Raw genomic sequence first — 23,586 nt, forward strand, 5'->3', positions numbered from 1 at the left:
CTAAATGGCATCTATAATGGCCTTTGATTTTTTTTCCCTGTGCTTACAGGGTGCTTTCACATCCTCCCTCCTTTTCCTGAAAATGGCCATGCAGCCTGCTTGCACCCTGCTGCCCTGCCTGCACAGCTGCCCACGCAGATCTAGATCCAGAAGCACCAGTGCATGACTCCTGACACTGTCTAAATCAATTAAGCAGGCTCAGGTGGAGCTGGCACAAAATGCAGCGCATGGGGGGGGACTCCCAAAAATGTGGCACAGCTGGAAGCAGTGAGATTCAGGGCTTGCTGGGGAGGCAGCCGCAGCTCTCCAGGGTGGGTGCTGGGAGTGTGGCTATGGGCACCACAGCTCCGTTTTGGCTCGACAGGGATTTGGAGCAGTTGCTGCTAGCAAGGGGCGTGCTGCCCTGCTGCTTGCTAATGAATGCGGCTGCTTGGGGAGCCTGGTGCCACTCTCCGAAATAAGAGGGGTTGTAGGGTGCTGGCTTTCTGCCTGCTGGGTCTCTAATGAGCCAGCCTCAGGCAGAGTAGGGTCTGCAGGGAACTAATAAAAAGGCAGGGAAAGCAATGGCTTAGGGGGTTGTAAATCTCTCATCCGACCTTGCTAAAAGCACAGTGTGAGCCAAGGGCTTGCAATGGCGGCTGCAGCCTCAGGGTCAGAATCATCAAAACTGGGATCTCCCTCTAAAACCAGGGTCGCTTTGGCTACACTGGCATCAAAAAGCAAATGTTTGTTGTGGTGCCTCTGAGGGATTTAACCCTGAACCGCACTTCGTCGATGCCGTGTTTGTCCCCAGGGCTACTTGTTTATCAGCCTCCCCCTTGCCCTTCACTCCAGGCGTTATCAGCGGGACAGGCAGAGCCACCCTCTGCAGGGACGGGCAGCAGCGAGGTGACCCGTGGGGGACACACGGAGAGCTCACACTCTTTTCTGCGCTGCTTTATCTCTCTGTTTACTGCACTTTCTGTGCATGTACTCTTTGCTCCTTATCAGGCCATAACACCCACTCGATGCGGGCTTGTGAACCCTACCAGTTCAGGGCTGTCCTGGTCTTGCACAAGAGGGGTGAAGCTGCTGGTGAAACCAACCTGGGTTGGGGTTTTGCCCCTGCTCTGAATGATGCTGGGTGAGGGACATCACATCCAGCTGAGCAGCACCTGCAAAACATTCTCTAATTAAGCCCCTCCTCAGCTGCTCCCCGCTCCCAGGGGAGGAGAGGCAGTTGATGGAGCTGCTGGCCAAAGCCAGCCTGGGCAAGAACTTAAAGCACTAGGTAGGTGTTGCCCAGGCCCTGCCTGCTGCTCCTGAGCATCCTTTAGCCGAGCATCACTGACACCCCATGCTGAGCACATGGGGGCTGTGGCTGCTGTCTCCGAAGCAGTGCTTCAGCCCTCTGTCTTCCTTCTGCTCCCAGTAAGGTGTTGGGGGATGGATGGGGTGGGATGTGTTTGTATATCATATGCCTATTTGGAGTCTCCGTGGGGCAGCAGAGGTGCAAGGGTTCAGCAGCAATGTGGGAGTTCCTCCTCAACCCTCAGGCACAGCTGCTTCCTTTCGGCCGCAGCTCTGGCTGCCTCGCAGGGCACCCACAGCTTTGTTTTTGCTGGCAGAGATAGACTGAGAGGATCTCTGAAGTTTCCTGTGTCTTTCTGGGAGGCCCAGAGGGAGACACCGCGGGCAAGCCCACATCCCCTCCTGCCCTGGCAGAGGAAGCCTATTCTGGGCTTGAGGAGCAGCGTGACTCACTGGCTGCTCCGTGGGGGAAGCACCTGTGGGCCGCAAGGTCACCCTGGGGTGCCTGAAAACTACGCTGAAGCTTTATTTCTCCTGTGGGTAAAGCGTGGTGTCTGTGTGCTGGTGGGAGGTTTGGCACCACTGGGGACACCAGCACTGCTGGACACCTCCTGCAAAGGGCACTGAGGCTGGCCCAGCCTGCCCGAGCCCCAGCCCATCAGGGTGTTCCTGCTGCCCCGTTCAGCACCCCCATAAGCCTGTCCCCCCCAAAAGGGAGCGTGTGGCTCGGGGAAGCACTGGCAGCGTGGGCAGAGGGTAGTGGTGGCATGTGAGGGAACTGGCACCTCCAGGCTGGTGTTCCCTAGATGCCGCCGCACCTGTATTCAGGCAAGGGGCCCACATGCTCCCCTCCCCATGTGCCAGGTTTTAAGGTGTTGAATGTCTCTTAATTTTTATCATTTTTACCCAAACTTCAGCCCTGTCAACATCTGCCGCAGTGAGGGGAGGTCTGTGGGAGAGCAGGAAGGGCCAGCCCCGAAGTCACCAGCGTCACCAGAAAAGTAGATTCCTTTGAGCAAACGAAACGACCCTTGGACTCTTGGTGACCTTATCACGACCATGGGACAGAGTATTTTATCACAGTCTCCTGGAATTTCAGGTTAATAAGTAGCAAAGCACTCGGACCGTTTTGTGTTGGTGAAGTTCCCGGTCGGGCTGCAGGCCCAGTATGGTCATTTGGGAAGTGGCTGCAGTGTCAGTTTAGCGGCAATAAGCATCCCGGCGTGACCCTCTGGAAATTCAGTATGACTGAGGGTAAAAATATGTGGTATGCAAGATACATGGTATGTTTTGAATCAGTAGGGTCGTCTTTGATACTTTTATTTCTCATTCTGGAAAATACGTGTTCTGCTTAATAAATCGCTGTTGGGGCATAACTCCTTTGCTGGTACAGGACTCCGGTAGGGTTTTCCTTTTCAGCTGAATATGTCGGTATTGTTCAAGTAGCTGTTTGAAGTATGAATGCCTGCCTGCTAAAGCAGTTCAAGGGAAAACACCTCATGGTTTAGGTTTCTCGAGCAAGGCCACTTACCCGAGATGTAGGAGAGCACACAGTAATCTGAAATACAGGCTTGATGCATGATGACAAGGCAAGGCTTTGAAGTTACCCCTCCGTACCGATACCGCAGCCACCAAATAAGGAGGGTTTTGTGAAGTTGAGTACACCTTATTGTTAGCAGTTAAAGACGTAATTAAAATGTGTGTAATATACGCATTAACTTTGATTAAAGAAAGTATTATCTAAAGCTCTTAACAGGCAAGTAGGTTTTGCTTTATAACATTGTAAAAGTTAGGAGAGTTCGTTCCTGTGTTTGTCCCAGGCTGTGCAAGGAAGCTGCTGCAGTGTGTTGGGGCAGCTGCCCAGAGTGATGCTGGAGAAGTTATTTACCCCTGTGCTCACTGGGAGCTGCTGTCTGCAAGCTGGGGCGAGCTGAGATCTTATCCCTGCCCTGGGGGGCTGGTTTTGGCAGGTGTATGTCATTAAAGTTGCCCTCTGCCCGGGGCATGGTGAGCCGTTCCTCAGCAGCAGGTCCCATGGATGGGCTGTGGGGACATGCCAGGTTCAGGGGGCGCCCACCTGCCCGGTGCCCTCCCGTGCCCACTGGGGACTGCTGGGGGTGTTGTGTCACAGGGCCAACACCGCAAGTGGAAATGGACGGAATGAGTCACCTGGGAAGCTGATTCACCTCACCAAAGTGGCATGCCGCCACTTGTGGTTGCAAACAATCCCGCCGTGTTCCCTGGGGCTTCATCGCCCAGCAGTGGAAAATAACATGGAAGCTTCTCATCTGGTGGAGCAACCCTGCCCCTCAGCTCAGTGAGATAGAAGCTTCAGTTCTCCACAGCAACCTTGGCCTGAATCCAACCAAAGCTTCCATCTTCCTATGGAAAAGAAGGCAGTTTAGGTGAAAGTCTTGCTGCCTCATTTCTGGGGACACGGGACAGCTATTTTCTGGTTCTTGGTTTTGTTTTTTTTGTTTGTTTTTTTTTAATTCCTGTGGCTACGCTGAATTTAGAAACACATTTTTTTTCTAACTGGATCATACATAAGTCACCCACCGCCCTGCTCACAGCATCAAAGCTGTGCTGATGTGCCAGTGGGAAGCCCAGCTCCTGACACTGGCATTAGGAATGAGGAATTTTTGTCTGAGGACCAGGATAGCTGGCATTGGGCTCCAAAACACTGGCAGCCTTGGGGGGTGACTCGGCCCTTGCCAGCTGCCACAGCTGTGTGATGACTTGTGTCTGTGGGCTGAGAGGAGAAACAAAACACACGGGGCAGGTCAGTGCAGGCACTGGCCTTTAATTTGAGCTTGCCATGCTGCAGCCACCCCAAAAATGGCTTTGCAGCATCCTCAGGGAGGTGCCCAGGGAGCTGCTGGGGCTTTCCTGAAGTGCTCATCTGCTCTCAGCCATGCCCTGTGCTCCCCCGCGGCCCCCCATGCCACCTGGAGAGCCTGAGGTCTTCTGCAGTGTGCTGGGATGGAGAAACAGCCTTGGCCCCTGCCCAGCAAAGTCATCGTGGTGCTGCCAACTGCTCGTGGGGGCTGTGGCCTCTTGAAGCCATGGCCTCATCTTGGCAGTGGCTGGCTCAGGACAGCCCTGAAGATCCCTCCTTTCCCCAACGACACAAAGGAGTCAATGACAATTCCCTGTGGCTGCATGCTGAGATTGCGAGAGTTCGTTCCCCGGTTAGCTCATGGCATGTTTCGACATAAAACCGCCACAGGTCTCTGCTTCAGCTTCTCTATTTTAAGAGCCATCATTTGCAATGACTATTTCCAGGGGCATTCCCAGCAGGTGGCCTGGAATAACCACATGGTGGGTAATCCATCCCTGGCGTGAGTCAGCGCTGCCCTGCACATGTCCCGTGGGATCCTGGGGTGGTGCACAAGAAAGTTGAACAAACAACTACGACTGCAAACAACGTTTAAAGGCTTGTGAAATACCTCCCGTGTCTGCTTAGGTCACCTTATTGGAAGCTCATCTTTGCCTAGCCTAGTGTGACTGGGAAAGCTCTTCAAACAAAACCCAACAAAAGCTGCATGAAGCTGTGCCTCGCCTTCACTGGGCCACCTAAAACCCTCGATTTTGGTTATAGATCTCTCTGACAGCTCATGTTATCAAAAGCTTTTGGTTGTTATAGTAAACTCTGACCTGGAAAGCCCTTTACACCTCCTTCGCTCAGCTCCCCCAGCCTACGAGACCAAAGGGACATCCTCTATCAAAGTGCAGATGCAGTAAGCATTTGACCCAATTTGGTTGCATTTACTCAGGAGCTGATCTCGTTTCCAATTTATTTAAGTTTTCTTGTATTTTGGGGATGTATCTTAAAGGTGTATACCAACCTGATATGTGACTCGGGGGGGAATGAAAGTAAATTTGCTTATAGCAAAAGGATTTGGGTAGCAGTTTTAAGAAAAATCAGAGCAGATCTTAAATGCAGGTTGAAATGCAGCTTTTGAGACCGATGTCATCTCTTGGGAAGAGAGGGCAGGTAACAAGCTTGTAACTTAAATGGCAGGCTTAAAAATCCTATTTCAGGTGTAAAAGTAACAGTGGGATGCTCTGATTTCAACCTTTGTGCTCTTGCCATGGGAAATGGGGCAGAGCTCTGTGCCCCCTGATCACAGCCCCATCCCAGGACCTGGGAAATGGTCAGACGTCCCCCACCCTCAAGCCTGGTCCCAGGCCTTGTGCAAGGGGGCTGTATGCTGTCTGTGCAGAGTGCAGCACTGCATTCCCCTTTGTATCTCTGTGGCAGTTGTATTGCATCCCCTTTACACCTCTGTTGTAACTACCCTTGTATCTCCTTGTTGTAATCTTGTTGCAGCCATATCACTTTCCCTTTTTTATTCCTGTTGCATCCCCATGGCAATCCATTGTACAACTTCTCTAGCCTCATTGCATCCTCCTTTTACCCCTGCTGTGTCTCCTTTGAATGTCCCCTTACATGCCTGTTGTATCCCTGTTGCAGCTACATTTCGTTGCCCACTGCACCCCCTTGCACCCCTCTCACGTCCTCCCTTGCACTCCCTGATGCACTGCCTCTTGAACTGCTGTGTTACAGCCACATCGCATTGCCTCTTGCACCCCTGGCTGGAGTGATTTTGTAGCCTCATTGCAGCATTCCTACCCTATCCCTGACTTACTGTCCCTATTCCTCTTGTACCCCTGCTGTATCCCCCCTGTACTCGTGTTGCAGCCTCATTGCAGCCCCTTCCCACCCAGTTATATCCCCTTCACACTCCCTTTGCATCCCATTGCAGACCACTTGCACCCCTGTTTTATCCCTGTTCTATCCCCATTGCAGTCTCCTTGCATGCCCTCTGCAACCTATTGTATCCCCCTCATGGCCTCTTTGCACCTCCCACCACCCTCCTGTTGCACCCCCCCTTGCACCCCTGTTGTGCCCCCCTTGCACAGCCCCACTGCAGTGGCACCATGTCCACCTTGCAACCCATGGAAGCCCCATAACGTCCCCCCCTTGCACCCTTGTTACACCCTCCCCCTTGCACCCTGCTACAACCCTATTGCACCCCCCTTTGCACCTCCACTGAAGTCCCATCACACGTCCCGTTGCAGCCCCACCGCAGCCCCCCATTGCCGCCCCCCTTCTACCCCCACAGAAGCTGCATTACATCCCCCCTTGCACCCCCACTTCAGCCCGATTGCATCCACCCTTTGCACCTCCACTGAAGTCCCGTTGTAGCCGCGTTGTAGCCCCGTTGTACCCCCTTACACCCCTTTCACCCCCCTTACACCCCGTTGTACCCCCCACTCCTGTTGCACCTCCCTTTCAACCCGGTTGCATCCCCCCTAGGCTCCCCCCCGCCCCGCACCGCGCACAGCCGCGCCGCATCCCCGCCTCGCCGCCGCGCTCCGCTGCGCCCCCGCGGAGCCGCACCGGCGCGGGGGGAGGGCGCAACGGAGCCGCCGCGTTTCGCCGCTCAGCGCTGCCATTGCGGCCCGGCACGGCTCGGATCGGCACGGTGAGAGGCGAGGGGGCGGGATGCGGGGCTGACGGTAGCAATACCGGGACCGGAGGGGTCCGCGGAGGGGAGGGGCCCGGACGCGGGGGCATCCGGGCACCCCACCCCTCCCCCCGGACCCCTCCTGTCCCAACCCTGGCATGGCTGGGGGTGGGGAGGAAATCAGCAGCAACGCCAAAATGCAAGAAATAATTTAAAAGATATCTATTTAAAATATTGAATTAATTTGCCTTAAAATTCCGCCCCCGAACCACAATCAGAAAACGGGGCATGAAGGGCAGGAGAGCAGCGCTGCATCTCGCTGCTGCTGTTTGAAGGATGCAGGCATTTTCCTGGAGGATGGCGCCTTGGCGGGGGGAGCTGTGTGCTGGAAGGGGGAACCTGGAGGTGGCCCCCCGGTACCCCTGCCCCATCCCTCCCCAACTCTTTCCCACACACACACACACCCCCACCCAGGAGAGGGCTGAGTCCGGGCGAACTCGTGACATCAGATGGGCCGTGCATCCTCCGCTGCGTGCGTGTGCGGCAGGATGGGGATGGTGACAGGTCCGGAAGGAGGACAAGCACGTTACAAATTTTTAAACCAGCAGCTGGCTGGAAGCACAGCCTGCTCCAGTCGTGCTTTTCAGCCACCTTGTCCCCAGGCTGGCTGGCAGTGACGCTAACGGCTCATCCCTGCCTGTTCCCAGCCCAGGGTGCAGCAGCGGGGATGGGGGCCAGCCCAGACTCTCCGGCTCACGTTTAAGAGCTGTGTGGCACAGACACAGGGTCAGAGATGCACGTTGTGCAAAACAGCACTGCAGAAATAATGATCTCATTTCTGCCATCTATAAATAAATGAAGGTGAAAGGGCATGTTTCCTACTCTCAGCCCTCAGAGGCTGGATTAAGATTGAGAGCTGGCTGGCTAATTGACAGAGATCTTTCAAATATGAATAGATCTTAAATTATAATGTCACTGTGATTGGCTTCTGGAAGATCGTACTGCAAATTATACCACGGAGGAATGTTGTTGTTTATGGTCAATATTATTTTTTCTGGCTGCTGAGGATGCCAAGGGGGAGGCGGTTTCCAAGGGAAATGGCTCACTTGCATGTTTTTGGGGTTTTGTCTTACATTGTTAGTGGTGTGAGTCAGGGTTTCTGGGGGCCTCATCTCAGCTACTGAGGCATGTCAAAGCCCCCTGTTTCTGCAGTGGGATCTTAAAATTGGTTGATGTTTCTTCTTCTTCAGCTTTTTTTTTTTTTTTTTAAAAAAAAAAGTATGCCTAAATGTGCTGCTTAGCTTTCAGCTACTTGGAATTTTTAAATCTGTTGTTGGCCAGGCATGGGCTGGTCTGGGCACAGGGAGCGCTGAGTGCAACACTGAGCGCAGGGCAGTAGCCCTGGTGTTGCATCCCAGACCCACTGAGCACAGCCCGCTTGAACCTCTGTGCTTGAATTTCGTCATGTCTGGTCAGTGGGCACAGCCGTGCAATTCCTGCGCTGTGGAAACCCTCCCTGGCCTTGCACGGGGCTGCCCAGCGCATTAGCTGCTGCTCTCCCCTTCCCAGTTAAGACCTTCCACCTTGTGAAGGCTTTTGTGCTGCAGCCCAGCATGCCCCCCAGCATCCCCCACCAGCTCTCACCCCATCAGAGAGGCTGGCTCTGCGGGAGATGCTGGTCCTGGTGAAGAGTCTCCTGTCTCCCAGGGTAACAAGCTGAACTGCTTTCACATTTGTGAGATTTTTTTTTTTTTTTTTCTTTTATTGCTAAACGCAGGGTTTTTATCCCACACACTGAGGTGTGCTGCTGCCGCTGCATCTTATGTGGGGCCTGGAAAAACACCTATGTTACACTTGAGTTGCACTGTTGGGTCTTTTCCAGCCTCTCTGATGTTACCCACTGAGCTTGAAAGAGAAAAAAACCCGATGTGGGTTCAAACCTTGCTCACAGTCATTTGTTGTTCCTTTGGCCAGTGGCCCTGGGAACTGTCATCAACTTGCTGTCCTCCACAGCAGCCCCCTCCGGCCTCTCAGCCCCTCTGTTTGCACGTGATGAGCCCCCTGCTTGAATTTGGCACAGGGCAGGAAGCAGGAGACATGGAGCCTCCCCTTAGCATCTGTCCTGGGTCCATCTCGTTACCTGGGGTGGCTTGTTTGGGGGGTCCTCCCAGGTGGGACTCAGGGGCCGCGGTGGCTAGTGCCTGCGACTGGGCTGCCAGCGTGGGAACCGGTACTTCTGGTTTGGCATCCTGTGCCCAGTGGTGTGCACAGCACGCTTGGCTTTATCACTGCGTGATCACACGGCATTTATCAGACTAATTGATGTTTTCAAGTTAATTTATGAGGTACTTGGAGAGCCTTCCAAGAAGCAGTAGCATGCCTGGGGCCATTTGCTGTGACTTTTGGTCACAGGGCGTCTCAAAGTGATGGATGAGCTGTGATCTGAAGACTTACAGCTGTTACCAGTGGGCTCACTTTTATTTCTAAGCACATGATGTCTCTCTTGCTGGTAGCAAAGGACTGTGCCAGGGCCTGGGGCAATGCTGCTCGCTCCCTGGGCAAATCATCCCCTGGGCAAAGCACCGTTGCAGGGTGGTGGCACCACAGGTGCTCCCGTGTGGCTTTGGGAAGCCAGTGTCCCCGCAGCACTGCTGGGTGCAGAGGTGGCTTTATGGGGCTGGGGGTGCTGCAGACTGGGGTGATGGAGGCTGCCCCCAACCGCAGAGCTGGGCCTGCCAGCGTTTTCCTTCCCACTGCCTCCACCAGAGGTAGCCATGGAAATCTGTGGCGATGCTCTGCCCACGTAAAGGGGGGCTTGGCTGCTCCAGGGGGCTCCCCGAGCGTTCCCCCCCAGCACCCATGGATGACGGGGGCCCCGAGCGGGGCTGGCGGGTGCGTGTGGCCGGCATTGGGCGCCGGGGCTCACGTGGTGAGCGGTGGCTGCCATGGCCTTGCTGAAAGGCTGTGGCACAATGGGGACAGGAGCCCCCGGGGTGCCCCCGGCCCCACAGCCGTGCAGTGGGGATAGCTCAGAGATTTTCTGGCTCCAAGCGCATCCGCTGTGCTCCGGTGCTCCCGCTGAGCCTCCAGCCTGAATTTCCATGGCCAAAAGCTGCCGGCGAGCTCAGCCCAGTGTTCTCCTGCCTCTCCAGTAATTTCCTGCGGCTGCGCTATGCTTCAGCCTGACTCGCATAGGGAGGGCTGGGGGGGAGGACTGACAGCCCTTGGAAAAATACGTTTAAGACGAAGAGGAAAGGGATGGGAAGCAGCTTAGCTGGCTTTGTTCTAATAGCTGTAATCACCTGAAGCGCAACCGTGAGCCCCATTTTGCTGGGTGCCATGCAGCCCTGCCGTGGCGGGGGCTGCTGGCAGTGGCTCTCCCCGCCGCGCCACGCCGGCTTTCGCTTCGTCTCTGATGGCAGCCTGCACTTTGCTCCTGCTTGGAACAAGTGCCGTCGTTTGGCTTTATTGTACAAAAGACCGTATTTACATAAACAGGGGAAAGGTTGGTCAGAAGGTGAAGATGAGGCATCTTGAAGGGAAGCTGGTGGCTTAAATACTCGAAGCTCGCGATCTTGCCAGGCTACCAAGCCTGAAAGGGGGAGAAAAAGCAGGAGTGCGATTTTAACCAGTTTTTTTTCCTCTTCTGACAGTGTTTTCAGACACTGCCACTACTCACAGCGAGCGGAACCTGTGCCGAGAGGAGGAGGGGATCTCTGCAAAGTAAGCTGGGCTTTTAAAGGCTTTCTCCTTGTTTTGCTTTCCAAGAGCTGTGGAGGCGGCGGAGGCGGTGACCATGACCTTGTGCAGGGGAGCACAGGGGCTCCCGCCACCCCACGCTTTTCCCTAGCTGCGATCTTCCCTTGTTATGGGTCGCCACTGGGAGTGACGGCAATTTTCCCTGCTTAATTTCTTCCCTGTTTTAGTGACATAGCAAAAGGCAGCAGATGCTCTCAGGTGGGCTCCCGTGCAGCCCTGCTGTCGTGTACACGGTTTGTCTGTTGCACGAAGTGTTTATCTACGAACAAGCTGTGCAGAGATCAAAGATCTTCCTACAAAATGTTAATTAAACGAATAATGGCGTGTTGTTGAGGCTTGAAGGAGGAAGTGAGGTTTAGCTTTGTTAAGGAGGTTCCTGGTGGAAATATTTACAGTATTCCTCAGATTTCAGTTACGATTGTCTTCCCTGGGGGAAGAGGGTAAACGTGGTCGTTGCTTCAGAGGTTCTGTGAACTGTTTTTCTTGGTCATGTGTAATGTGGGCATTTGATGTGATCCAGTGTGACGGTGTCGGAGTGGGAGAGGATGTGACCGTGGCGATTGTGTTCCTGCTTCATGGCATAACATATAACGTACCGCATACCGCCGTGGGTCTTGCAGGAAGCAGAAATAAATCTGACCAGCCAGGCACGGAGAAATGTGGAGGTGGTGACAGGGGGGGATGGCTGGTGGGGGGGCAGGCATTGAGGATGTTTCGTTTTGTAAATGTGTGACAAAAGAGCTAGTGCCGAGGAAAGGACGAGGGGGAATTAGAGGAGATGTGTGTGCGACAGGGTTTAATCTCTTAATGAGAAGAATATATCCCAGCTGCCTGTGGTGGGGCGAGTTCAGGGACAAGCACAGTGTTGCGTGAGAGCTCACCGTTGCACCCTGTGTCCTATGCCCGCCACCCTTGAGGTTTGTCCAAAGGATACCTGGGAGTCGGGATAGGGACCTGTGATCAGCAGCGAGTGCTGTGATGAAGGGATGAATTTGTCTCAGATAAGGGCTGGTTGCCAAAGAGTGCCCTGCCAGGTTGTTTCCTTCAGTTTCCGAGCCCATTAATAGGCTCTGCTCCCCTGATTAGTTGGTGCCTGTGTGGAGTGGTAATGAGAGCTGGGCTTGAGCCATCAATTCTAGGTCAGTGGTTGTGTGCTGGGGATTTGGGATTGGGCAGGGGGAGGGGAGCCGGAGCTGGACGCCTGCTTCCGAAAAGCAACGTGGAGCCTTCGTTAAGCCAGCCCTGCCTGCACCCACCGGGGGGAAGGGCTGCCTGTGCCCATCAGGGGGGAAGGGCTGCCTGCACCCATTGGGGCAGGGGGCTGCACTTCCTGTGTTTGCAAAGTGCTCGAAGGCCATACCATGCCCTGTCACGCCAGACGTGGTGCATGCCTGTTGTGAGGCTCATTGCCTGTTTGAGATGTGCTCTCCTGGGAGGATAACATAGTGATAATTAGATCCATTAAGGAGCCAGAAGAAATAATCAAGTTTTAAAACTGAAAAAGACTTTTCTGTGCTCTGAGTGATATCCTTTGCCTCTCTCAGAGCCTCTTTCCTCTCCTTCTGGTAGCAGAGATCTCATTTAACATTGACTTATCATCATCTCTGCTCATGCAGGCAGGTGAGGCCAGGCGCTGGAAAGCAGCATGGACCTGGATGTGCTGAACATGTTTGTCATCGCCGGTGGCACCCTGGCCATCCCCATCCTGGCCTTTGTGGCCTCATTCCTCCTCTGGCCCTCAGCACTTATCCGCATCTACTACTGGTGAGTTCATTAGCCCAGCTGCTCTCATTTTAGCATGGGGGCAGAATTACAGCTGTTCACAAGCAGATCCACACACACGTGCAGGCACATGGGTCTTGGTGGAAAGAGCCCGTGGGCAGCAAGGTGGCATGGATGGAGGTGGATGTTTCCGCCCGTGACGGCAATAGGAGCAGGTGAGGAGGGGATTTTCTGGGGGCATGCCAGCTGTGTATAGCTTTAAGCATGTCTGGGAGAAGAAAATGGCATTTTCTTACTGCATGTTTGCTGCTGAGGCTTATGTCTGTTGGGGCAGCCTCAGCTGGGCTGCTGGCATCCCACCATCCTGGGGTGGCCGTGGGCGCAGGCTCCCGGGGGGCTTGGGTGGGCTGTACCAAGGGACTCCTGGCCAGGCTGCTGCTGCGGTGCCAGCTCGCAGCATGTCTCTGAACCTTTCTGGGTTGCTTCCCCCAAGCACAGGACTGCGGCTGGGAAAAGCATGGCCATTGCTCCCTGTCCCCCAGCCTGGCAAACCCAGCAGGCCAGTGACCTCCCACCTCATCAGTGCGCTGTAGGGGTGAGCATCCTCAGCTCTGCTGCGGCTCCCCAGGCTCACATGCTCCCTCCTGGTTAACAGCCTGCTCGGCAGGCAGGGACTTTTCTCTCACTAGTAGTTATGGATGAGGCTTTTCTCATTCTTTCCCTCTCTTCTGAGCTGGAGCATCAGAGAAGATGGAATGATGCTTTTCCTTTACCCTCTTGCACCTTACCCTCTCCGATACCAGGAGGCAGGCATCCTTCAGTCCTCCTCTGTCCCTGGAAATCAATGATAAGCACACTGGCATCTTATCTGTCCGGGTTTGTTGCGGTGGAAAGCTGGAATAATGCTCCCTTCGGAAGCCAGGGCAGCGCTGACTGCCCGGCACAGGCAGCAGCAGGCAGCAGCAGGCAGCAGCAGCAGGCTGCCCTCACATGCTGCTGGCAGATGGTGGCTCCTGCAGTTTTGCTCATGGGGTGTTTCCAAATCAAAGTGACCTCCTGTGAGAGGAGGACGTTAGCCCACCCCAGCACTCAGACACAGCAGCGTGATGAAGCCTGTTTCTAACAGCACATTTATTAACAACCTTTTAATCACAGCATCTGTGGGCTGAGAGGCGTGGGCAGATGGGATGAAAACCCCAGTGACCAGACTGGGGAGAATTTCTTCCTCTTGCATGGGGAGCTGTGAGACAAAACGTCACTGCGCAGGGGAGCAAGCAGTGTGACAGCCTCCTGCTCCGGGGACATCCAGGCTGCTGCCTGGGGCAGGACCAGATGGTACCAGGTTTGTTAGTCCAAGGATTGGGTTTTTTTTCCTTCAGACTTATGAGCAGCCAGTAGAAGCTAGGGAGGACCCCGATAGGCTCAGGTTCAGAGGAGGATCACCTGAGTAATGCTGCCACACCAGAGCAGAAGGAGCGTGGTCAGGGTGAAGCCATCAGAGAGCCACGAGCAGGGATGGCAGGCACAAGGGGCTGGTGCCAGGAGCCTGGCAGAGCCAGGTTGAGGGGGTGTTGGAGAAGACCCTGCTGCCTTGTCCTTCAGGGCTGCAAATTAGGGACTGAGTGAAAATGCACTGTCTGTCTGTGTTTGGTTGAGGGAGGGATCATGTAAGCAGAGATCAGCGGGGCTGTTTTCTTTTGGAGGGGAGGTGCCCCCATCTCTCCCGGAGTTTCTGGCAGCATTGGCATCTTGCAGGAGTAACTGCAGCGCTCTGCATTTCATGGGCACCTCTTAAGGACAGCGAGCGAGAAGAGTGGGTTTGCCCTTTACTCTTCCTTTTCTATTTGCTTCTTTCTGAATTGGCTTTTTGGGGGGCAAAATCGTTGTGTTTCCCCATCGGCAGAGGCAGGAGAGGTGGCAGGCAGCATGTCATGCTGCCCATCCCCTTCAGCCCGGTGCAGCTCCAGCTTTGTGGCACCGCTCCCAGGAGATGCCAGGGGGGACACCCTTTCCCCCCCACTTGCTGCCCCCTTCCTCCTCCTCCTCACTGCCAGTCTGCGTGTTCTCAGCTGGCACAGCCAACAGTCACCCCAGGCCACTGTCACCAATGGCCTCACTCCCGCCCCTGCCCCTGATGTGCCTTCCTGCCAGATGTGATGTCCAGGGCTGCCCTGCTGACCCTGACCCCAGAGTCTGCCTGCTCTGCCACCAAGGGTTAATCAGTTTAGCCACTGCCACTAAGCGTGTTAACACCTTGCGAGGGATCAGTTCAGCTTTGCACAGATTATTTTGCCTTCTGCTGAATTGATCCATTAGGATCAGTTGCTAAAAATGTTATCATCTTGCCCATTGGTAGTTTACACCGGTGCCTTTGAGGCAAGGACTCTTAAGACACTTATTCAGGGAGAAATTCGCCTCTCCTTGTAGGACCAGCACAGAGCCGAGATGCTGCTTAAGTCCCACTAACTCCCTCTAAAAAGGGATTATGTTAAAGAGGATTGCACTTTGCATAAGCTTTGAGTGGGCAGAGAGCTAGGACAGCCCAGAAGTATTGGTGACCTTGCTCTTACATCTCAAATAAATTCTGATATTGCATATAAAAGTATTTGCTGGTTTCTTGGCCATCAGGAGTAGCCCGGTAGCTGTGCTGACAAGGGTTACATCTCAGCACAGGGGAAATGCAGAGAAAGCGAGCCTGCTCCTTTGTCTTGGACTGCACGTACACATCATGTGTCCAAAGTGTCACCGATAATCTCTGTCCAGGTCCCTTCTCGCCAGCAGTTTCACTGCATCCTCTTTGAGCAGGCTGCAAGCATGCGCTGGCAGGAGCTGTCTGCTTCTGCTTTCAGAGGAACAATCCAGGTTTCCCTGGGGTTAGCCTGGTATCTTCTGGGGTGTTTGACCTGGTGTAAGGATGGTCACCTCTGGTCCTTTGCATGTGTATAAATACATTTTAAAAAGTTGTCCAGTTAGTATATGGGAGCTGGGTGTCTGTGGTGCTCCTGGGTTAACTGGTTGTTTTGGCTGGGATCTGACTTGCTTGTCTGTGGGGTGATGTTCTCCCATTGATGCAGGACTGTGCCCAAATAAACCCATGACCCACCTGGAACGAGTGCCTCCCTTTGCCTGCCCATCCTGCACACTGCCTGGCCACATGTGCTACCTCTCTTGACTCTCTCTCCTCATACCAACCTTTGGGCATTTTCAGTTTTATGATTGTTATTTTGGCCCATTTCCATTGCCAAATTTGTTATTTAGGATCTTCTTTGAAGTTTTTAACGAACAGAGTGTCTCCACCATCTACAGCGAAGCCATGGATAGCCAGCCACCAGTACTACACCTGTAGGGGATCGCATGTAATCCAGGGACCAGGTGCTCAGAATGAGTCCCAGTTAATCCTATGACAGCACCAGTGCGAGCCCAACCTAACTGGCCTTAGCAAAGTAGCAAATCGGTGGCTGAGTTTGGGCTTATCACTTGGCTTATATTGCCACTTGCCCCTGGTCTTGCCTCACTCACTAGTGTTTTCTCCTTGTTTCCAGGTACTGGCGCCGAGCTTTGGGTATGCAGGTTAGATATGCAAACTACGATGACTATCAGTTTTGTTATTCCTGTAGAGGGAGACCTGGATACCGACCATCCATCCTGATGTTACATGGGTTCTCAGCCCACAAAGACATGTGGCTGTCCATAGTCAAGGTGGGACTCCATTTCTATCACGTTGCTGCTTAGCAATAGTTGATGGTCCTGGGCTTAGGGGTGTGAGCACCCAACGGTTGCATGTATTGGATGTGATGATGGCTGTAACATGCTAGAAACACCCTCCTTAGCTCTGTGCTCATTGCTTGTTGGATCCGTTTCATCCCTATGACATGCAGAGCTGCAGGGGAAGAGCAGTAAGTACCTGCCTCCTTCATGGGAAGCAGAACTTGGCCACGGTTTCTCATCATGTCATCCTTGGTACATGAGCTGACTTATTCTGGTGCACGAGTAACCAGGGGCTGCTGAGAGTGTCCCCCCTGCTCCCACCTGTGGTCACCAGTTTCCATCCATGGGCTTCACAGCCGTTCCCCTGCGTCGTAACCGCCTCTGGTTTGTTTCTGCAGTTCCTGCCAAAGAACCTGCACTTGGTGTGCGTTGACATGCCCGGGCATGAGGGCACGACCCGCTCGGCCTTGGACGATTACTCCATTAGCGGGCAAGCTAAGAGAATACACCAGGTAAAGTTCCAGCATCACATCGCCTCTGCAGAGGGATGCAGGGGCATGAGGGACATGGGGACATGAGGGATGCTCAGCCTGGTGAGCCCTGCCTCGTGCAGCCCTGCTCCCTCCCTTCCCAGGCAGTCAGAACCACCAACCTCAAGCTTTTGGGCTGAATCTCTCTCATGACCCCATGCCGTTGCTTCCTCTCCCCTAACAATGCTCCTTCTGCTCCCCTGCCAGTTCGTGGAGTGCATCAAGCTGAACAGAAGGCCCTTTCATCTGGTTGGCACTTCCATGGGAGGAAACGTTGCCGGCGTCTACGCCGCTCAGTACCCAGAAGACATTTGCAGCCTGACCCTCATCTGTCCTGCCGGTGAGCAACGCAGGGGAGGCGAGACGGGGAGAGGGCAAGCAGGAGCCAGTGCAAAAGCCCAGAGTGGTGCTGGAGGCAAAACAGGGGTTTAGTGCAGAGCATTTTGAAATAGCTTGTATTTACAGTCTGAAAGTCTCTGGCAGGGCACGGGAGGAAATCACAGCCTTGTCCTGACTGCTTTTCTCCAGGGCTTCAGAGTTTGCCCACTGTGCCTTGGTTACAGCTGGGAGTAGGCCAAATGGGACAAATCCCGCTCTGGCCAAAAATGCCTTTTCCCTTCCGAAAGCAGGCATTTTACATGGCACGTCTGCAGCCTCTTGGCTAGAGGGGAGGAAGCAGGCAGCAATGGGAAAAGTCTGCCTAGTCTGGCCCCTTGAGAGCCCCGCTGTGACGGAGGGCTGGGGCTTCGGGAGCTGGGGGGGCTCTGTCCGCCCAGGTTTGGGCGCTCTGAGTGGGATGAGGGCTTAGGGGCTGGGTGCAGGTCAGCAGGGTGTCCCTCTGCCCCTGCAGCACCCGTCCACCCCCTTGGCCGGGGGGCTCAGGGGAGCGGGGCCGTGAGCAGCTGCAGGAGGCGTGGGTGGTTCGGAGGGGGCTTCTCTGCCAGGAAGGGCTTTGCCGCATCCCGGTGGTTAGAGCAGCTCCTCCCCGCTCCCATGCAAGGGAGGCGCCTCCCAGATAACAAATAAGTGATGAAGCAAAGTGAAGGTTACCCGGCTATGGGCTCGGTGGGTGGCAAGGTGCCCGCTGCTCCCTGGGGGAGCTGTTGGCTGACTCCGGGTGTTTCTGATGTGGACCCTCTGTGGGGGCTGCAGAGGGGTTTGGGGGTAAGGTGCCGGGGGATCTTCCCCACCACCATGCATGCACATGGGGCTCCTGGAATGTTCTGTCCCACCCTGTGCTGTGGCAGGCGAGGCACAGGCAGTAATACTTGCATCCGCTGGCTGCATAAAAATAAGTGCTAGGGTTTTTGCCAAAGCGTTGGTGCATGTCTATGGGGAATACACCTCACGTTATGCCAGGGGCTCGGTGCTGTCAGCCCTGGAGCAGGAGGGAGGCCGAGGGGTCCCTGGGTGCATATTAAGGTTGCTGTAGGTACAGATTTTTTCCCCCCTCCCTCCCTGCCACCTCCCTTTTTGTTTTTTAATGAGTAAGCAGGCAGGAGGGCAGAGACAGAGTTGAGGGAGGTTGGTACAGTGATACTCCATCGCTGGGGCTATTGGGGGTCTCATCTGGGTTTTAGCTTGTAACCCCCTTCTTGTTTGACCCAGGCCTGCCAAGTACCACTGACAGCAAGTTCATTAAGCAGCTCCGGGAGCTGCAAGAGTCCGAATGCATCGACAGGATCCCTTTAATTCCCTCGACGCCTGAGGAGATGGCAGATATGCTGAAGCTTTGCTCCTACGTTCGCTTCAAGGTGCCACAGCAGGTGAGGAGCCTGGGCTGGCTGCGGGGCCGGGGAAGGGGGGCTCGGAGTGGGCAGTGGGTTTGCTTCTCCTCAAGCCTGTGTGATGGCAGCCAAGGCGGTGCCAGGCGTGCAGCCAGCGCTGCAGTCCCCACTGTCACCCAGGCGGCCCCCTGCTGCCCCGCTCCCAGCACCTTTCCAGCACTTTCCCTTCAAACCCACTTTTCCCAGCTCTCTCTGGCAGCATCTGCTGAAATTCCTCCTCCAGTGAGGTCTTTGGCAGCACGCTGGGATGTCGAAGGGGTTTTTAGTAAGTATGGCTGGCAGGAAGCGTTAAATAACTAAGGCGGCTGTTGTCTGGCCTGGAGGGGGATTGTTTGCTGCTTTTTAAGCAAAAGCCATGGAAATGTTAATCACTCATTGTCAGGCAAGAGGAACTTGGCAAGGGGCTGACCATTAAGCTGGTTTTCCTTAGGAAGTCTGGGATGAATAGATTGGAGAGTAAGAAGAAAATGTAAGGTAATGCCAAGACCTTTTTTGTTTTCTGGCAAAAGAATAAAAGAAGGAAGAAAAGCACAGTCATGGCTGAGGGGGCCTGCTGACTATGATAGCTGGCCTGGGGGAGAAATTCGGGTTTGCATCATAAAAGACAAAAATACTTGTTGCTGAAATACACCTTACTTAAGCACAGTTTTGACAGCCAGATGTGCTTGGGAAGAAGCTGTGCTGAGTTGTGCAGGGCAGGGGTGGCGGGGCACGCTCTCTTGTGTGCTCAGCCCCATGCAGGGTACGGGTCCCCCCCCCCCAGCAGCTCTCCTCTGCTCTCCCTGCAGATCCTTCAGGGCCTCGTCGATGTTCGCATCCCACACAATGATTTTTATCGGAAACGTAAGTGTGCAGCGGCAGCCCCTCTCACCAGGCTTTCCAGCCAGACCCCTGGGCTGTGGGGATGGGCTGTCCCCAGCCCCCATGTCCCCTGCATGCCAGCTGTCCCCAGCACCCCCCAGCTGCTTTGCTGAGGGTGGGAGGGGGCAATGTCATTAACAGATTTGGGGATGCGCCTCGGTTGCTGGTAGCAATGCACTTACACCCCCATGGGCAATGGCATGCTGCTTCACCCTCACCCTCCCAGCTGGGTTAATTAGTACTAATACTTACAAGGAGATGGGCTTGGAGGAGGGTCTTTTCACAGCAGGGCTTGGTGGCAGGGCTTGGACAGCCCGTTGGGGCTTTGCCCATCACCCCTGCTTGGGTTTCCTAGCGAGGGGACACTGGTAGGGCTGGCCCGCAGGACCCCTGCGAGAAGGGAAGGCAAAGCATCTCCCTTGTAGAACTGACTCTCCTCTTGCCCCCACCAGTGTTTTTAGAAATCGTGGATGAAAAGTCCAGGCACTCTCTCCATGAGAACATGAGCAAGATCAAAGCACCAACGCAGGTCATCTGGGGAAAGCAAGACCAGGTACGCAGCCCCCTCCACCTCTGGCAGGGGACCACGTCTCCATCTCTGCCTGCGTCCATCCATGGGGGCATGGCGTGGGCTGTGCTGCTGAGCTGTGCGCTGCTCCGCGGGGAGCTGGCACACGTGTGTCCCCATCCCTGGTGCGTTTGGACACAGGGGCTCGGCGGGGTGATGGGCAGAAAGCTGACAGCCAGCGTGGGGCCGGAGGGAGGAGCGGGCAGAGCCAGGGCTGGGGAAGGCGAGGGGGCAGGTGCCAGCGCCACAGCAGGTGTGGGCTGGGAAGAGTTATAAATTGCCTGCAAAAATAATTGTCCTGGCACCTGGGGAGAGATGTGTCTGTCATTCATGGGCAGGCAGCGAGGCAAAAGCATGGGGCTTCGCAGGGCCGGTTACAGTGGGAGGAGTGGGAGGGGGAAGGAGGCAAGCTGCAGGCATGCAAAGGGCTCTGTAAAGGCAAAGGTGCAAGTGTTTGCTGGCAATGACCCTGTTGCGCTGAGCTGGCAGCCAGAAAGCATCCAAGAGAGTTCCCTGCCACATGCTGAGACTGGCACTGGGCAGCCTCCCTGCCACGTCCCCAGGCACGTGTACCATGGGACGGGGCTGATGTCACAGGGACCATGTCCGCATCCCTGTTCAGCGTCTTGCTTAGGTTTGCAAAGGCAGCTCCAACAGGGTTTCTGCAGTGTCCAGCAAAACCTAGCTCTGCCTGTGGGAGTGACTGATTTTTTTCCCCGGCCATCCAGGTCCTGGATGTTTCTGGTGCCAGTGTTTTAGCGAACGCCATCCCAGACTGCCATGTGTACATCCTGGAGAACTGCGGGCACTCAGTGGTGGTGGAGCGGCCCCGCAAGACAGCCAACCTCATCCTGGAGTTCCTAGCGCTGCTGCACAGCATGGAAAACAACAAGAAGCAGGCGTGAGCATGGTGGGGAGCCAAGAGGCCATGACGGGTCTTTTAAATTGTAAAGTACTGCAGCTTTGATAAGTTCTCAGGGATCTTGTACGAAGCGGGGTGAATGTGCCAAAGTCCCTGAGGAAGGCAGAATCACTGAATACCTAAACCTGTAGTACCGCCAGCACAGCGACCTAGGGGTCATTGAGCAACCTCCATAGATACAGGAACGGAAGCAGAATCTCTCCCTTTTCTACCTAGAGATAAAGTAGAAACAAGCTGAAATCACCAAGCGCTAACCTTGCCATGTACTGAAGCTCCTTACGCAGCTGCCCATCTTACCAGAATTACCAGCACATAGTTGTTAATGACATTTACCTAAACTATTTAAGAAGTGTAGAAAGGCGGAAGCGTCCTGGACTGAGACTTACAATATTTCTACTACTTAGAGTCCGTCGCGTTGCATGCTGCCGTGCTGTAAGAGAACCCCAGTGCTCCAGGCGTCTGCTCGAGTGCTCTTTGTGTAGCTCCTTAACTCGTGATTTATGCAGAAAACAAGAGAAAACTTCGTGTGTGGAAGTCCAATGACTGTATGTACAAAAATGTTTACACTTTGAGTGGGTTTTTTTTAAATCCCCGAACAACTCCTGTGTATATGTAATGCCTTAACAGTGCCCCGGGTACGGCGTCCGTGCACAGCCCGCCTTGCCCAGGGGATGGTTCTCCCTGAGGGTGAACATAGTGAGTGAAAACTTGGGGCGCAGACAGCAGCTTCGACGCCGTTGTGTGAACCAGAGGGATGGAAACCTCCCAGGGTGATTCGGTCCCCCAAGCCCGAGTCAGCAATAAAGCCCGTGGGCAGGGTGCGAGTCAGCAAACGGGCAAACTCCTGTCTCAGCTCGTCTATCACATTGCGCTGCTGAACACATTGATGTAAATAATGATTTTCTTAATGAATTCCATGAATTCTGCGAATGCCAACATCACCGAAACCAGGCGTGAGGGGTGGGAGTGGGCTGTGTATGTGAGCAGCACAGGGAATGCAGGATCCGAGGCTCACTGGGCGGCGAGATGGGATCAGCTCGCCTGTGAGGTGCTGAGTGGTGGCATGGAAAGGTACGGTGTGCCTGTGCATCCTCTCGATGATTATAACTCCTGACCAAGTGAAATTATAGATAGAAACGGACAATGCAGACAAGCTGTGCTTTGCAGCCTGCAAGGTGATGTACGGGGACGGATCCTGCACCTCCCCACTTGCTGTCCCTCGCCATGTGTCCCAAGGGGCAGGGGGCTGGTCCTGGGCTCAGGCAGGACTGATGGCTGCTGGAGGGCAAGGCAGTGTGTGGTGCTCTCAAAGGCAAAGAAGCAGGCTGTCACCGCTTGGTCACCCCCAGCCCTTCTCGTGGGTAGACACTGGGTGCTGGTAGAGCAGGCTTGCGGTGCTGACAGCCGTCTTCTCGCCGTCTTTCTGAGGTACCCTGATCTGTCTGTATATCTGAAACTCCCTGACAGCTTCTCTGCTCTTTTTAAGAGATGAAACTGTTCTTTTAGAAAAGTAGAAATTTGCTGTTAATTGCTTGGTTATTGTTTCTACTACAGGAGTTGATTTAAAAAAAAAAATGCTGATAGTTTTATGTGGTAAAAGCCAGAAAAAGTTTTTGGGTATCTATATGATTTCTCATGTGCCATAGAGTGCTGTATGCAAAGGATTTATATGGCTATTAAAATCTAGTGATTTAAGGAGTCCACTGTGCAATGATTATTCTTTCCTTTGAGGAAGAAGAGGGCTGTGGCGTGGGATGATGCATGACGCAGGGGACGTGCTCTGCTTCTTTCCTCACCACATTTCTGGGAGATGCAGGTTTTGCTCCAAGGAATATTTGATAATGTCAAGAGAGGTGGTGAAGACAGGAAGGCTTGAGTCTCATCTCTTCAAAGACAATATGAATTTTGCTTTTTTCTTTTTATTAAGAGGAGTTTGCCCTAAACACTCAAGAAGCAAAATAAAACCTCAAGGGGCAGGGGAGTTGGGTTTTCAGTGCCAAGATTTCTCTTAAGACTCCTGAAAGGGTGTTAAACACCAATTTCATCTGTAATTACAAGTCCTACTGAATTCATACACTGTGCCAGGAATAATGTTACATCAATATCCAGGCAATAGTATTTGCATTTCCCCATTCCCCAGGAGACTGTTGAGGCCTGGCTTCTTTGTTTAACAGAGTAGCTGCAGGGCGGGCGGGCTGGGGAGCACCCACTTGGCACATCATCCCCCTGCCATGGCACCCCACCTGCTGCAACAGTGATGCATGGGTCAGGGTGACAGTGGCTGCGGGAGACCTATCCATTACTGCAGGGGGGGGGCATGGGGGGCCCCCTCACCTGCAGGCAGGGGCTGGGGCAGCTCAGGGCACCTGCATCACACCATGCAGCTTCTCAGGGTTCAGTAATAAAAATCCCCAGGTCTATTGGGGAGGGGGGATCTGGGTGCCACTCGCTCCATGCACAGTCAAGGGCAGCTGCCGCTTGCTGGTTCCCGCAGTGCCTGTGCCCAAGCTGGCCCTGTAGCACACCCAGCACTGCCAAAAGGCAGGGTGGGAAGCTGCCTGCACCTGGAAGCACACCTGGAAGCACACCTGGAAGCACACCTGGTAACACTGGTCGCTGTTCCCACTAACCCTCATTTCCTGCTGGGAGCCGAAAAGCCCCATGCCCTGCAAGGGCTCCACTCCTCTTCTCAGCTGCTGCCTGCCGGCCCCCAGTGAGCCCCGGCCACCCCCCAGGTAAGGCTGTGTTCCTGGCTGTGGGGGGGCTTGGGAAGGGGCAGAAGCTCCTGCTCCTCCCCGTGGGGTTGGGTGTCCCGTGGGCAGAGCTGGGGGAACCACAGGGGAACCACTGGATCCCAGTCGTGGCAAGCCTGGGCACTGGGAACCTGCACGTTGCCTGAGCACCCTGGCATGGCGGGAGGGAGGATTTCCCGTTTGGTTCATCGCCTGGTGTTTGTGTGCCTTTC

At 54.4% G+C, this 23,586-nt stretch overlaps 1 protein-coding gene across 8 annotated transcripts; it reads left to right on the forward strand.

The window, feature by feature from the left end:
* Window positions 1-1,063: 1,063 nt before the first annotated feature.
* Window positions 1,064-22,320, forward strand: ABHD6 (abhydrolase domain containing 6, acylglycerol lipase). 8 transcript variants are annotated; one of them, XM_037383261.1, is made up of 10 exons: window positions 6,660-6,782; window positions 10,418-10,487; window positions 12,140-12,287; window positions 15,788-15,944; window positions 16,352-16,465; window positions 16,691-16,823; window positions 18,092-18,249; window positions 19,059-19,113; window positions 19,584-19,684; window positions 20,428-22,320. In XM_037383261.1, exons 3-10 carry the CDS (start codon window positions 12,169-12,171, stop codon window positions 20,602-20,604), a joined length of 1,014 nt encoding a protein of 337 aa, XP_037239158.1. In that variant the 5' UTR covers window positions 6,660-6,782; window positions 10,418-10,487; window positions 12,140-12,168; the 3' UTR covers window positions 20,605-22,320. The 8 variants fall into 8 exon arrangements, with proteins under 8 accessions (XP_037239163.1, XP_037239158.1, XP_037239162.1 ...); XM_037383262.1 differs by lacking the exon at window positions 6,660-6,782 and adding an exon at window positions 9,684-9,915 and having other exon boundaries at window positions 20,428-20,604; XM_037383263.1 differs by lacking the exon at window positions 6,660-6,782 and adding an exon at window positions 9,969-10,281 and having other exon boundaries at window positions 20,428-20,604.
* Window positions 22,321-23,586: the final 1,266 nt, after the last annotated feature.

Source organism: Falco rusticolus, chromosome 4 (genome assembly GCF_015220075.1).
Source record: "Falco rusticolus isolate bFalRus1 chromosome 4, bFalRus1.pri, whole genome shotgun sequence".
In the NCBI taxonomy this organism is placed as follows: domain Eukaryota; kingdom Metazoa; phylum Chordata; class Aves; order Falconiformes; family Falconidae; genus Falco; species Falco rusticolus.